Below are 14352 nucleotides of genomic sequence, written 5' to 3'. Positions count from 1 at the left end.
GTGAATTTTCATAAAAATTAATGTATTGTAGCAACTGTGATGCACTCTATCTCCCACAATATACGGGGTTAGAGATTATAGGGTGCAAACCCGGAAAATCTGAAAAGAGGAGACGATTTAAAGAAAAAATTTCAAGTACAACTTTTTAATATGATTAATATTTACAGAGTTATATAACAATTTGTTTGGGCGAAGGGCCTGTATAAATTTTTATTCAGCTCGGAAAATATTAGCAATATGAAGAAATTTCATTAAAATTTTTTATAGAAGTAATAATAAGGAAGAAATAAGTTTAATAACTTTTTGCTATATTGTTGACATTTTTCCAGTTATAGAACTGACATGTTTGGATTCAAACGATATTAATTCGATAATTCCTAATTCTTCATCAGGTAATCTAATTTTAGTCATATATTGATGCACGTTTGGAAGTAAACAGTTACTATAAGGTTTTAATTTAAATTAGTTTATACATTTCAATAAAAAAATACGTATTTGTTTTAATGAAACTAGACCATATAATTTTTAAATTATGCTTTTATTATTTAAATTGCAAATATACATAAAAATTGATTGAATCATAATTTAAATATGCGAAAATTTGTAGAGATTATGAAGGATTTTTATTTAACAGCCTATAAAGATATTAGTCTTGAAGATGTATCGTATCCACCACAATTTAACTTAGCTAATATACATGAAGATGGTAAATATTTATTAAAATCCACCATTATTCAAAATTTTATCAAAAATGCCATTAACAACTACTACTTGTGATTTTATCAGGGAATTATGAAAGTGATAAAAGTGCTTTTTTAAATCAGAATTCAAGTGAGTCTAGTTATAAGCCTAATGAGTCAAATTCCGAAGATTCTGAAAGCAATAATATTGTGCAAAATGATTCAGTGGTTTCAATTAATAAGAGCAATTTAAAAAAATCGTTGAACACAACATTGGAAATATCTAATTCTTCAACTGTAGGAAAAAGAGTGCCAAATGATGAGCAGATGATTGTAAAGCATGTTGAATCCGGCAGTAAAAAGGATTTTTGCATATACTGCAAGACGGAACAGACAAAGCTTGCCCGCCATTTACGTAGAAAACATGCAGATGTTAAGGAAGTGAAAGATTTTTTACTTATTCCTAAAGGACGCCTAGAACGCAAAAGTTTAATATCCACTATTCGAAAAAGAGGCCAATTCCACTTCAATACGAATAGCGATATTAATACAGGGGAGCTTAAAGTATTGAGGCGTCCTAATAAAAATTGTAAGAAAAATGCAACTGATTTCTCTACTTGTCCACAATGCACTGGCATGTATTCGAAATCAGCTATTAGACACCATTATAGAAGATGCAGCAAAAAAAATTCAAAGCAATCTAGAACTGTCTTAAGCAAATCAAGAAAAGTTACAGGTCGCATCCATGAAATTGCTTGCCCTGTTTTACGTAAACGCGTCTTTCCAACTATGAGAGATGATGATACTACAAGAACTATTCGTTATGATGAGTTATGCATCATATTTGGAAATAAGTTGTGTGAAAAATATAGAGATCCTCATTTCTACGACATGATTAGACAAAAACTAAGGCAGCTTGGTCGTTTTCTTATTGCTTTACGAGAAATAAATAATTATGTAGATGATCTCTTCTCAGTTTTATTTCCAAAACACTATAACTCATGCATTAGCGCAATTCAATCATTAGCAGGCTTAAATGAGATGCAAACCGGATTTAAAACACCATCAATAGCTACATCCTTAGGCACTCTATTAAAACAAGTCTCTAAAAAAGCAATTACAGTTTTCATACAAAGAGAAGACAGTGAAAGGGTCAAATTAACTGAAGATTTTCTGAAGTTATTTACCGAGGACTATTCTTCGTCGATAGCACGATTAGCTATCGAAACACAATATACAAATAAAAGACAAAAAAAAAGCTTCTACCAACACGCTCAGATATTCAAAAACTAATATGTTTTTTATCTGGTAAAATGAAAACTGTTTATGCTTCATTAAAAGAAAAATTTTCTTTTGACTTATGGAAAAAACTGGCAGAGTGCTGTTTAGTGTCGATACAATTGTTTAACAGGCGTAGAGCAGGAGAGATCGAACGTACATTTGTCGAAGATTTTTCAAATTATCAAAAAGTTGATGAAAAAACAGTAGGTGAAAAATATAAAAACTTTACGATTGAAGAAAAACAAACAGCAGAAAAATATGTACGATTCGCAATACGTGGAAAGCTAGGAAGAACTGTTCCCGTATTGCTGTCCCAACAAATATTAAAATATTTAAAATTAATTGTAAAGTATCGTCAAACAGCTGAGGTTCATCCAAAAAATCCATATCTATTCGGTATACCAGGCATAATTAAAGGTGACTATCGTTACTTAAGAGCTTACAATCTCATGACAAAGTTCTCCGAGGAATGCGGGGCTTCAAATCCTGAGACTTTACGTGGGACAAATCTGCGGAAACATATTGCTACAGTATGCTCTGCTTTAAATTTAAAAGACGACGAGGTCACTGATTTAGCTGCTTTTATGGGGCATGCTGAAAATATACATAAGCAGCATTATCGTCAACCTATCTTAAGCAGAGAAATCTTAAATGTATCAAAGCTTTTGGAAGCTGTACATGGAGGCGAGGACGATATTGGAGAGAATGAGGAAAGTGACGAAGCTGATGATGGACAATCATATGGTATTATAAAATTTAATAATACCAAATACTATGAAAAAAATATTTTTAAAGTATTTTTCAATTTGTTTAAATATATATTGTTACGCGGCAAAAATCCCTGGTGGATAAAACTTGCCGCGTAGAGCAAACTTCTACTACGCTCTACTCTGCAACACGGTATTTGGGGAACGATACGTTACAACCCAAAGGCTAATACACGATGACTCCTACGTTTCTCCTCAAAGGCTCTAACTCAAACTCTATAAACGATATGTTGGGCGCCAGGTCCACCTAGACCAGTTTTCTCTAGTACGTTATCCTCTATAACATTCGCTGATTCGATATAGCGACATTTTCCCCAAAATGCTGGGCTAGCTCGGTCCCGATCTGGATAATGGGGAGGGGTTAGGTTAGGAGAGGCTTTCGATAAAGCGGCTAAGATAATCATGAACTAATAGGGTACAATCCGAATAAAGGAAAAGGCATAATTTACCTATGAAAATTCTGAGGTTTATTCACAAAATAAGCTATTTACAACGATCATTAACACCTCAGAATCAAATTATAGGAGCAAAAGTCGAAATTCGCAAATCAATTGGCCCGCCACACTCTAATACAATTTTAATTATTATAATTTCTCAAAGGATTACAAGTATCAGGTAGAGGTACTTGAAGAGGATACAACTCACTCTAGAGAAAAAGGTGGTGAATATTGCCTATGATCACGGCCAATCACCTATACCGACAAACTAATATACGTGAATATTTACTCCAACAGAACTCTAATAATCTCACACGCCTCAAAAGCGGAGAACTTAGTCTTCAAGAGGGAAGTGAGCTGGAGACGGAATTGATGCGCGGCGACACTCAATCTTGGGCTATCAATCCGTTAAACGATACAAAAACTCGGGCAATTTCGTCCCGGAAAACTCTATAAAGATATCGAAAATTATGCCGAGCCTACAATAGGCAGGCCTCGACGCGCGACACCGCCAACGACAAATAACTAAAACAATAAGGAAGATAATTCGCTTTTCTCCAGTTTACTTCCCGACAATCTACTAAAATAACTCTTCAATGTATCGGTATTGAATTCCGGGCCATGATCCTACGCAAAGCTAAAATTAAAGGCTTTCTAGCAACTACGAGAGATGACTCGATATAACACAAATTAAGCATTTACTGGCATGGTCGACCCGAGGGAGGCACTCACCGATCCGCTCAATTCTTCCGGCTTCGATACCTCAAACTCTTCCTCTCGAATACGGCAGCTTTCCTCAGGACAACGGTGGTCCGATAGATTCAACCAGGCTCCTGGAAACAGTCGTAGGTCAGGTTCGGAGGGCTCCAGATTCACTTCGGATTCCAACAAGGGCCAAATTTCGACCGCGATCGCGGTATAATGATCTCGGCACCTCTCGATCATCCCCACCTAGTCATTATTAGGCTCGGATATCGATCGCATTATCGAAGATTCACGAGGATCCGCGAGGTTAGGCTATCCTCTTCTCTAGCTCTTTTCTCTTCTTTTCCGTCGACAGGCGGAAGTTCCGTCCTGAACGACTCCAAATATTGATGTTGGCGGCAGCGGTGGCGATGGATTTGAGCTGAGACTGCTTCGTAATGAATTGTCGATAGGTGTTCTCCGCGAGGGCGGCTAGGCGATAATTACTCCATCCGGATATGATCCTTCTTTATATTCTGAGTACTTTACGTTACTCAGGCCTATCTGGTATAGCGCAGCGACCTATAGAGCTTCTCTGCTAGCCCCAATCTGGTTGAGTTGGGGTGCGCCGACTATCGGGAGTCCGGAAAGCGAGAGGGCGAAGCTGAAGGGTCTATGGGTGACGATCCTGGTGATGCTGGTGTCCTTCCTTGAGGTGGCATAGGAATAGGAGAGCGGAGAGGCAAGGCCCCCACTCTGGTCGACATACCGCACAAGCGATTACGGATTAAACGGAGCGCCATGTACGAAAAGAAAGCCGAAAAACGTAACAGACTATAGAACTAACGATTACCGTTCGGTAGCGGTATGTAAAATAAATAAGTGGAGAAATGAGATCTCTGACCTTTGTGGGTGGCGGGGTTCCGCGGTGATCCTGGAACCTCCCCTGACCTTGGGCTGAAAAGCTCATTCTAACCTGCCTATAAAATCGCTTAGTTGTTTGGTTACGACATAATTTTCAATATAGTCAACCCGGAGGGGGTATAGGAGAGGGCGAGGAGCCTCGATAATCATGTTTGTGACGCCGCCAAGGCGCCTAGGTTTGGCCACGTCACAATATATATATATATATATATTTAAACAAATAATTATATTAATTTTATAGATAAAATAGCAGATAGGTCCTCACCACAAGCAGCTGCCTTAATAGACGATACAGGTAATATACTATATATATATATATATATAAATTGGCATGGTTTTTGCTACCATTTTGTTAAATATTTAAAATTTACGGTAATTAACTTTTAAACTCTCGCATGGGTTTTTAACACGTACAATAAAAGGTGAGTGTACTAGTTAATTGTACTAAATTAATAATGTCCCAGATATTTCATCGGCAGGATATGAATTTATATTCTTATGGTATTCATAAAAATATTCACTCTATCACTTCCCAGCAAATGGATATTCTATATCTGCAACAATGTAGATATTGGAATACCCCTAGATGCCGAAAACTCTGCTTGCTATTTATGCAATTTTAGGGAGATGTGTCTTTTAAGAGTTAAAATATAAGATATTTAGCAATCCTTTTAAGATTGAGGACTAGCATGATTTCGTCAAATCCAACATTTTTACGAATTATTAAGAATTTAATAATATAATTTGTATCTTTAATTTAACTTACTCGTGTAACGATAATATTCAATAGCGTCTGTGTGTGCGTCCTTGTTTCACTATTAAAAGATAAACTTTAATACCTGAAACATCAAAAAAAGCCACAAAGTATACATGGTTTTGAGTTCGAGTTATGTGTACCATTTATCTTTAGTAAATTTTTACTTATCTAATAATTAGAGATTCTCTTTGGTTTTTAACCTCTTTTCTCACTGTTGGTGTACACATCGGTGTTCAAACAGTTTTCACTATTGTCCAAGAGAACTATTCACAAATATGGTCACTTTACACAATCTAATATTAAATATATTATTTAACATATGATTATATTACACTCATTTTAAAAATTCAATCACAAATCTTGACTAATAATCTTGCTTAAAACTTCTATCGTTGGCTCAATTTGTATCTTTAGCAGCGTAATGGTGAGAAAATGGCGAAGGGTAGTTTGAGAGGAAAGAGACAAAGACAAGTTATACGTACAGTCACCGTTAGACATGGCGTCCTACGTTACTATACTCTCTGCGTACACATAATATACATAAGCTGTGCGGAAAGTATACTGAATTAGTACGGCATATGTGGCGGTGTCTGTACGCCAAGTTAGTATAAAGGCAGTGCCAGAAATGGCGTTCTATACTTTCGTATACCTTTCGGATACACACACTAAACAGAAAATCATTTGGATATAATGAACACATTTATTTGCATTTTTGTTTATTTGAATTTAATATTTTTAATTAAAAACCAACAAATATTAATACAAAATAAAAAAATAATTGAATTTAATTGATTTAAAAATATAATTAATTGAAGTAAAATCATCGCCCATTTGGCTGAGATAAACTGGTTTATCTGAAAGGCAATTTTCATGGTATTCATTTAAATTTTTATTTATTTGGTTGAAACAAAATAATTATTAGTATTATGAAAATATATAAATAATAAATATTAGAACCAGAAAAATCAATGTTTTTGTTTCAAATTATTGTGTTATTGAATGAAATAAATGTTTTCTTTTTGATTAATATTTGATCACAAGGCAAAAGTAACTTTTCATTTACTTTCAAATTAACATTCATTTAATAGAAAAGGAAAATTATTTCCCTGAAAACTAATTTTGTTAGAGTTAGTAAATAATATATTCCTTACATATAAACATATATTTATTTCGATTAATGAAACTGAATACTTTAATAAAATCGTTGAAACGCATTGTCATAAATTTCTGAATTCAATAACACATTTTCTTGAAACAAAACATTTTATTTCTTGCATCAAGCGAAGAATTGTAGAGTTTCATTATTCTCGGTTTCACATAAATTAAATTTCGTATTCAATGCAAGACGATAGTTATGCTTAATCAAGAACATCGATATATCAAATTAAAACAGATTGCATTTGTTTGAAATTAATATATATTTAACTCAAACGAAAGGTTTAACTGTTTTAAAATATTACATTGACTGCATACAAACTTATATTCGTTCGATGAGCATTAATATTTGTTTAAATCGAAATCTTGTATAAATTACTTTGCAATTTTTAAATCAGCAACATCGTTCTTCAATATAATCAACATTGCTCTTGAATGAAATGATTCCTTCATTAATATAAAATAATGTATTACATGTTTCAAATAATTTTTCATTTTTATTACACGAATTTTAATTTAAAATTATATGAAACATTATTTGTACCCTGCAATCAAGTATTTTGTCAAATAGAAAAGGTTATACAGGGCGAGGAGAAAGTATGTGAAAACCATTAAATATCTTGTGGAAATTACTCATTTTAGTAAAAAATATTTCAGATAAAAATGGTATGGCTTCAAAGAGTATCAGTACGCTTTATAAGTATATAATCTTAAATTGCGTTGGGCAGGTCATTTCAAGGTCACATTCATTTATTCAATAGTTTACCCTATTTTTATTACGTATTCTTTTAGCATATATCCCAAGAGCTTTCCAAAATACCAATAAAGGCATCAGACTTATTGATACAATTAAAACAGCTGTTAGAAGTCATTGATCTCCATTTTGTCCGATTAATCCTGTGATTGTGAGGAAAAAGATATATCTACCTACACTTAACTGCCAGTCCGCTTTTGAAAAATTCAATTTCAAATTACGATTGGCAAGCATATGCTATGTAAAAAGTATACAAATTCATATAGCACACTTCATTAAACGTCATTTTAATAGACATCGTTTAATCATCTAATTGACTAAAAGCCGATTAAAAGATAATTTTGAGTCATTTGGTTCTACGTGAGAAACCAGAATGCCATTTATTACGATATTTGTGTATATTAGGCTGACCCCGTATACTGTAACTTTAATAAAAATTTTTAGCGTCGGTACCGACCCAAAACGATATACATATTTTTTATAACTCAAATTGTTTCTTATTTTATAAAAATATGGACAGTATATATCTTTAATACACTAGTAGTAATCCAATAACCTTCAATATTGTTTTTTTTTAATCAAAGTATTCTTCTGCAATTTTTTTCAGATCCTCAGGCAAATTTTGGGGAAGGTATTTCTTTTATTTCTCCTTTTTTCTCCCTGTTCGAGATCGGGAGGAGCAAAAATGATGAGAAGTAGATTCCACATTTTCTGCTATATCTCCCTACCTCTATTGCGCTTACAGAGGACGGATAGAACAACAGCGTTTAGCCGTTCCATCTGTCTCTCTCTATCTCTCACCACGGCGCGCTTGCGCATCTACTGGCCATGGCGCGTCGCGGCCGCGGCACAGCTTGCGCGCATGGCCACTAGGTGGCCAGCGCCACGAGCAGCTCTCTCGCTGGCAAGTTTCGTGCCGCGGAATTACTTATATGGGTCCTTGATAAGGACCCATCGCACCTCAGCCTTGCTCAACCGACTGCGTAGCAGCAGCAACCGCAGCAACGAAGCAGCCTTTTTAGCCTCAACGGCATCTTGAAGAGCGCCTCCACCGGCGAACTCATCGGGCAAATACTTTGGTAAGTATCACCCACCACCCACTGCCTACCAAGAGGGGACTACCCCTCTGCGGCAATATCCTCCCTCGTAAGGGAGATTTCTCCGGGGACTTCCCGGGAGAAATTAACCCTCTCCTTCCCCTCCACACTGCCTCCGAGGACTACCTCGGACCCAGTGTTCCGACCCTAAACTCCAGGGCTCTCGACAGAGTCGGGTAGTGGGAGGGGTAGAATCACCCTAGGGGTTGGGGTGGCTCGGAGCCACCATAGCTCTTGGAGAAGGAGGCTGAAGGGTAAGGGGACTTCCCCTTCCCTAAAACCACTTCTCCAACTCCGCTTCCTCCCATGACTGGGGATTTTACTAGGGAATACCCTAGGGAAAATTGTCCAGTCCGGGAGCTTATAAGTCCGCGTTCCTTTCTGGGGAATTCTAGTCTCTGGGGTTCTTGGGAATCTTCGGTTACCGAAATTCCCTAGAATTTGACGACGACAAATTCCCTAGGAAGTCGATCATTTTAATCTAGCGGTTCTTTTGTAAATATATTGTAAAATTTTGTACAGTTTATTTATTTAAATAAAAACTCCTTTTACCTCTTATTTTTGGCTTTGAATATTTTATTCTAGAATAAGACCTTCCCTTCTGACCACAGGTTCGGAGCCAACTTGGGACATTGTTTCGCACAAATTTTTGGTCCTTCGAGCCGGATATCCGGCAAAAAACGTTCGAAGTGCATCAGTGTTCCTGAGTGGGTATTCCGGGCTGTTTTTTGGATTGTGGTTTTGTTCTGGAATAGAGTTTCAAGATGACTACGCCTAGCTCCGGGGAATTACTGGAAGCGATCAATTACGTGCCCATGATTCGGGATGAATTCGTTCGGTTGGTCGTTAACATTAAGAAGCGTGGAGTCCACAACTTCACCCTCCCATTCTTGGAGGATGGGCTTGCGGCCGTCGAGAAGTGGCTTAAGGCGTTGCATAAAACTCATGTTAAGATCACTACTCACACTAAACCGGCCGAATTAGCTAAAATGGAGTACGTAACCGATAACTGGTATCAAGCGGCCCTTGATGCCCATAGTGACGCGGAAGAATTCATCCTAGGACATCTAGATGAACTTCGACCCAATCAGGGTTTGTCGGCATCAGGTCCCACTGCGCCTTCAGGCGAAATAAACCACATTAGGCTTCCAGTTATCGATTTACCAAAGTTTTCCGGGGATTACTTAGAATGGAGCAACTTTTATGAAACGTTCAGTTCCATTGTTCACGACAAAGTGTATGTCTCCGGTCGGGACAAGTTCCATTACCTAAAATCCTGTCTGCAAGGAGAAGCAGCAACGGTCATTAAATCTTTAGCGATCACCTCCGAGAACTATGAGATAGCATGAGACACTCTGGTAGCTCGGTACACTGACAAACGGATGATCACGGATACGTTCTTAGATCAGATCTCGCAAGTACCCACGCTTCGGGGTGACAATTTTAAAGTTCTGAAAGAAGCTAGGGACTCTGTTACGGTTGCTCTCAACGCCCTTAAAACTATGGGTTACGGCGTCGATCATTGGGATCCCATCATTGTTCATTCACTGAAGAACAAACTGGATGACACCCTCCGCTTGGCTTGGGAGATGTATCTAGGAAGCAGCAAGGATTATCCCACCTTTCTTCAATTTTCGGAGTTCTTGACGCGACACATTAACTCATTGCAATCATTAGGTAACAAACCTAAAACTTCCAAAAAGGAATCCGGGAGATCCTTGAAGTCACACGCTGCGAGTGTGAATAGTACCGGTTGCGCTCATTGTGGTAGTAACCATCTCTTGTATCAGTGCAAGGACTACCTTGCATTGACCCGTCAGGCTCGATCAAAGTTTGCATTTTCACAGAACCTCTGCATCAACTGCCTGAGGCCAGGGCATAGTTGCTCCAATTGTTCTTCTTCGTCACGCTGCAGGAAATGTAGTAAAACGCATCATACGTTGTTGCATTTTGACAAATCTGGCACCGGGGGGAGCAAGTCACGGGGGACTACCCCTGCGGCAAACTCCGCCTCCGAGCCTGAACCCTCTAGCTCGCATTCTACAACGCATCTCAGCGTTACCGATACACATTCAGTTCTGTTGGACACGTTCTCTGCTAAAATCGATGCTCCTGACGGTTCTTGTATCATAGTCCGCGGACTGTTTGACACGGGCTCAGAAACTTCCTTTATCTCAGAAAATTTAGCTCAGCAGTTACGAATACCGCGAAAACGTATCAATGCTACCATTCATGGTGTTGCATTGACTTCGGCTCAAAACGTTCGAGCAGAGGCACAGATTACCCTTCATTCTCTCTCAAGACACGGTGTTTCGTTGGATGTAACTGCAATAATCTTACCAATGATTACTCAATATCTCCCTCCGACTTATTCTCGATCGTCTTTTCCATCGCTTAGTGGAATCGATTTCGCTGATCATTTCGCTTCAACCAAGGTTCCAATTGATGTGCTCATTGGTGCAGATTATCTCACGTCGGTGGTAGAAGGCCCGTACATTAATTCTCCTGATAATTCGTTGCAAGCCCAGCGGACTATTTTCGGGTGGATCGTAGCTGGAGTCGTACCTAAGGCGGGTCACTCTCATAGCCTCACGGTTCATCATTGCTTTAACCTAGAGAACACTCTTCGCGACTTCTGGGAACTGGAAGAAGTTCCTGAAGTCAAACCCATGTCCACAGAGGACTCCCTCTGTGAACAACATTTTGTGGATACGGTAACACGCACCCCCTCGGGGCGTTTTGTCGTCGCTTTACCTTTTCGATCCGACATCGAAAAGCATAGTCTAGGTTCTTCTTCTCGGGTAGCAGAGAAAACCTTATCACGGATACTTCGGCGATTGGAAACTTCTCCAGACCAGGCTGAAAGTTATTCTCAATTCTTACAGGAGTATATTATGTTGGGACATATGTCTCCTGTTCCTATGAACTCTGATTTTCGCGTCTTCCTGCCTCATCATGCAGTATTTAAGACCGAGAATCAGAAGACAAAGATTCGCGTTGTATTCAACGCATCTTCTAAAACCTCTACTGGCGTCTCGCTTAATGATACGTTATTCATTGGACCAAAACTCCAACAGGACATCACGCGGATCCTGCTGAATTGGCGTTCCTTTCGATATGTAGGCGTGACAGACATTGTTAAGATGTTCCGACAGATTCTTATGCGTTTTGAGGACCGCAAGTATCAGAACATTTTATGGAAGACTGATTCCGGTGAGCTTCAGGCTTTCGAACTCAACACGGTGACCTACGGTACTGGACCGGCACCTTTCTTATCCTCGCGAGTTTTGCGCGAATTAGCTTCCACGGACGGAGCTAACTTCCCTCTCGCGCAGGATGTTTTGTTAAATTCTACATATGTAGATGATATACTTTTTGGGGCCCATGACGTAAAGCAACTCAGTTCGGTCAGGGAACAACTCATCGCTCTACTGGCGAAAGGGGGCTTCTCCTTAAGCAAATGGGCATTCAATCAACCGGGGGCTTCCCCGCTTGAACCTACCGAGCCGCACTCTTTCTTTGAGGATCCTGCTGGGTCAAGTAAAGTCTTGGGTATATATTGGGATCACGCGGATGATAGCTTTCGCTTCCGTGTTTCTCCTTCATCTATTGGTGTATTAACCAAACGCATCCTCTTATCAGAGAATGCTAAAATCTTTGATCCATTGGGATGGATCTCTCCTCTAGTCATTACTCTAAAGCAGTTAATGCAATCCACTTGGTTACTCAAACTCTCTTGGGATGAAGAGATCCCTGAACCGGTCCAATCCAAGTGGCTCAAGTGCTATGAGCAGCTCCGAGATCTACAGTCTTTGCGCATTCCACGATGGACCGGACAAACGCCTAATACTAGAAAACGTGAATTAATCGGATTCTGCGACGCCTCAGAGCTGGCCTACGGTGCAGTCGCTTACGAACGTCTCACGGATGAGAACGGTCATTTTTCGGTACATTTAGTAATGTCCAAAACAAAGATCGCGCCGATTAAGACCACTTCAATACCTCGGTTGGAGTTGGTTGCAGCCGCACTTCTAGTCAAGTTGTTGGTTCACGTCAAGACAAGCTTGGTCGGGAGTTGTGATGCGATTCGGTGTTACTCGGATTCACAGGTCGCGTTAGCTTGGATAGCAAAGCAACCCGTCCATTGGAAGACGTTTGTGGCCAATCGCGTTTCGTACGTTCAAACGCATTTACCGGAAGCCAGCTGGCATTATGTACCCACTAAGTTGAATCCTGCAGACTTGTGCTCAAGAGGAACCAGTGTTCAACAGTTATCAGAGGACTCACTTTGGTGGCATGGGCCTGCTTTTCTCCGTGAGCACACCGCAAAACCTGTTCAGGTCTTTGAAACCGAGGAAGAAAGTCGGAAGGTAGCGTTAACCGCTCAACTAGACACAACTGAGTGTTGGTTTTTTGATAAGTTTTCGTCTTGGTCTAAACTGGTCCGAGTGATGGCCTATGTTCTTCGATTTGTCCAGCGGACCAGGAAAACCGGCCAATGGGAGGACTCCCTCCTGTCTGCATCGGAAATTCGCAGTTCGATTGAAGCCTTGGTAAAGGTTGTTCAACGAACACACTTCGCGAGCGAAATCTCAGCCTTGAATCATGGGTCTCGTATACCGTCACGCTCAAAGCTTCTTTCATTGTATCCGGTAATTGATTCACACGGAATCCTAAGAATAGGGGGGCGGCTTCGGAACGCCGAAATTTCTGAACAAATGAAACACCCCATTATTCTTCCGGATTGCCACTTAACGGCCATTCTTATTAGGCAAACTCACCTAGATACACTTCACGGGGGGCTCCAACTAACTTTGTCCACGTTGCGACAAAGGTTTTGGGTCATAAATGCGCGGAATCTAGTAAAATCATGCGTTCACAAATGCATCACGTGTGTTCGCGAACGCGCTAAACTCGGTAGCCAGCTTATGGGATCGCTTCCTGCCGCTCGGGTTTCTCGCAGTCTTACTTTTGAACACACCGGAGTAGACTACGCTGGGCCATTCATAGTGAAATTACATCACGGTCGCAATGCCAAGTCCATCAAATGTTACGTGGCGGTATTCGTATGTCTATCTACCCGTGCTGTTCACTTGGAACTTGTTTCTCGATTGGATACCGAGGCCTTCCTCGCCGCGCTGTCTCGATTTATTTCTCGTCGTGGAAAACCCGCCGTCATGTACTCAGACAACGGCCTTAATTTCCAAGGGGCAGACGCTGAGCTAAAACGCGCCTACCAATGCTCCTTAGAAGCCGCCCGCTCTCAGAAAACAGATTCCCTCAGCGAAATCGAGTGGAAATTCATCCCGGTCGCTACTCCCCGCTGGGGTGGTCTTTGGGAAAGTGCTGTAAAAAGTATGAAGCACCACCTGAAGCTCTCCATCGGAGTTTTCGTGCCTAATTTCGAGGAAATGACCACACTACTGACCAAGATTGAGGCCTGCTTAAATTCACGACCTATATCGCGGTTACATGATGATCCAGAGTCGTTGGACGTACTCACTCCGGGGCATTTCTTGTCAGGACGGGCATTAAATTCCCCCCCTGAACTTTCCACCTTGGATTTACGCGAATCATCATTAAACCGTTGGCAAACCGTGAATCAAATCACCGAAACATTTTGGAAGAAGTGGTCGTCCGAATATTTACATACTCTGTAGCATAGTTCGAAATGGCAGATCTCTAACTCGGAATTCGGTGAAGGAGATTTAGTGCTTGTCAAAGTACCTAACAATCCTCCCCGCATGTGGACATTGGGCCGGATTCTCCAACTAGTTCCTGGAGTAGACGGGGTAGCTCGCGTAGCGATAGTTAAA

At 39.9% G+C, this 14352-nt stretch overlaps 2 protein-coding genes across 2 annotated transcripts; both read left to right on the top strand.

Annotated features, from left to right (window-relative positions):
- Positions 1 to 612: 612 nt before the first annotated feature.
- On the top strand, positions 613 to 1973 carry LOC136783664 (uncharacterized). The gene is made up of 2 exons (XM_066743913.1): positions 613 to 706; positions 787 to 1973. The coding sequence occupies exons 1-2, from the start codon at positions 613 to 615 to the stop codon at positions 1971 to 1973; spliced, it is 1281 nt and encodes a 426-aa protein (XP_066600010.1).
- Positions 1974 to 9918: 7945 nt separating this feature from the next.
- Positions 9919 to 14196, top strand: LOC136783662 (uncharacterized). The gene is made up of 4 exons (XM_066743912.1): positions 9919 to 10275; positions 10327 to 11749; positions 12179 to 12578; positions 13500 to 14196. The coding sequence occupies exons 1-4, from the start codon at positions 9919 to 9921 to the stop codon at positions 14194 to 14196; spliced, it is 2877 nt and encodes a 958-aa protein (XP_066600009.1).
- The last annotated feature ends 156 nt before the right edge of the window (positions 14197 to 14352 follow it).

This window comes from Prorops nasuta, unplaced genomic scaffold (assembly GCF_024137725.1).
Source record: "Prorops nasuta isolate Cenicafe-Biocafe unplaced genomic scaffold, Cenicafe_Pnas_1.2 PNAS00034, whole genome shotgun sequence".
Lineage (NCBI taxonomy): Eukaryota > Metazoa > Arthropoda > Insecta > Hymenoptera > Bethylidae > Prorops > Prorops nasuta.
Note: the sequence above shows the minus strand (reverse complement) of the source record. Positions and strands in the feature narration are given on the sequence as shown.

Excerpts from the sequence above, each read along its gene's own strand:
- LOC136783664 (XM_066743913.1), top strand. The coding sequence starts at position 613 with ATGAAGGATTTTTATTTAACAGCCTATAAAGATATTAGTCTTGAAGAT. Across the intron at positions 707-786 it reads AGCTAATATACATGAAGATG|GGAATTATGAAAGTGATAAA; the intron begins GTAAATATTTAT and ends TGATTTTATCAG.
- LOC136783662 (XM_066743912.1), top strand. The coding sequence starts at position 9,919 with ATGATCACGGATACGTTCTTAGATCAGATCTCGCAAGTACCCACGCTT. Across the intron at positions 11,750-12,178 it reads TTTATGGAAGACTGATTCCG|AGAATGCTAAAATCTTTGAT; the intron begins GTGAGCTTCAGG and ends TCCTCTTATCAG. Across the intron at positions 12,579-13,499 it reads GCCGCACTTCTAGTCAAGTT|TCTTACTTTTGAACACACCG; the intron begins GTTGGTTCACGT and ends GGTTTCTCGCAG.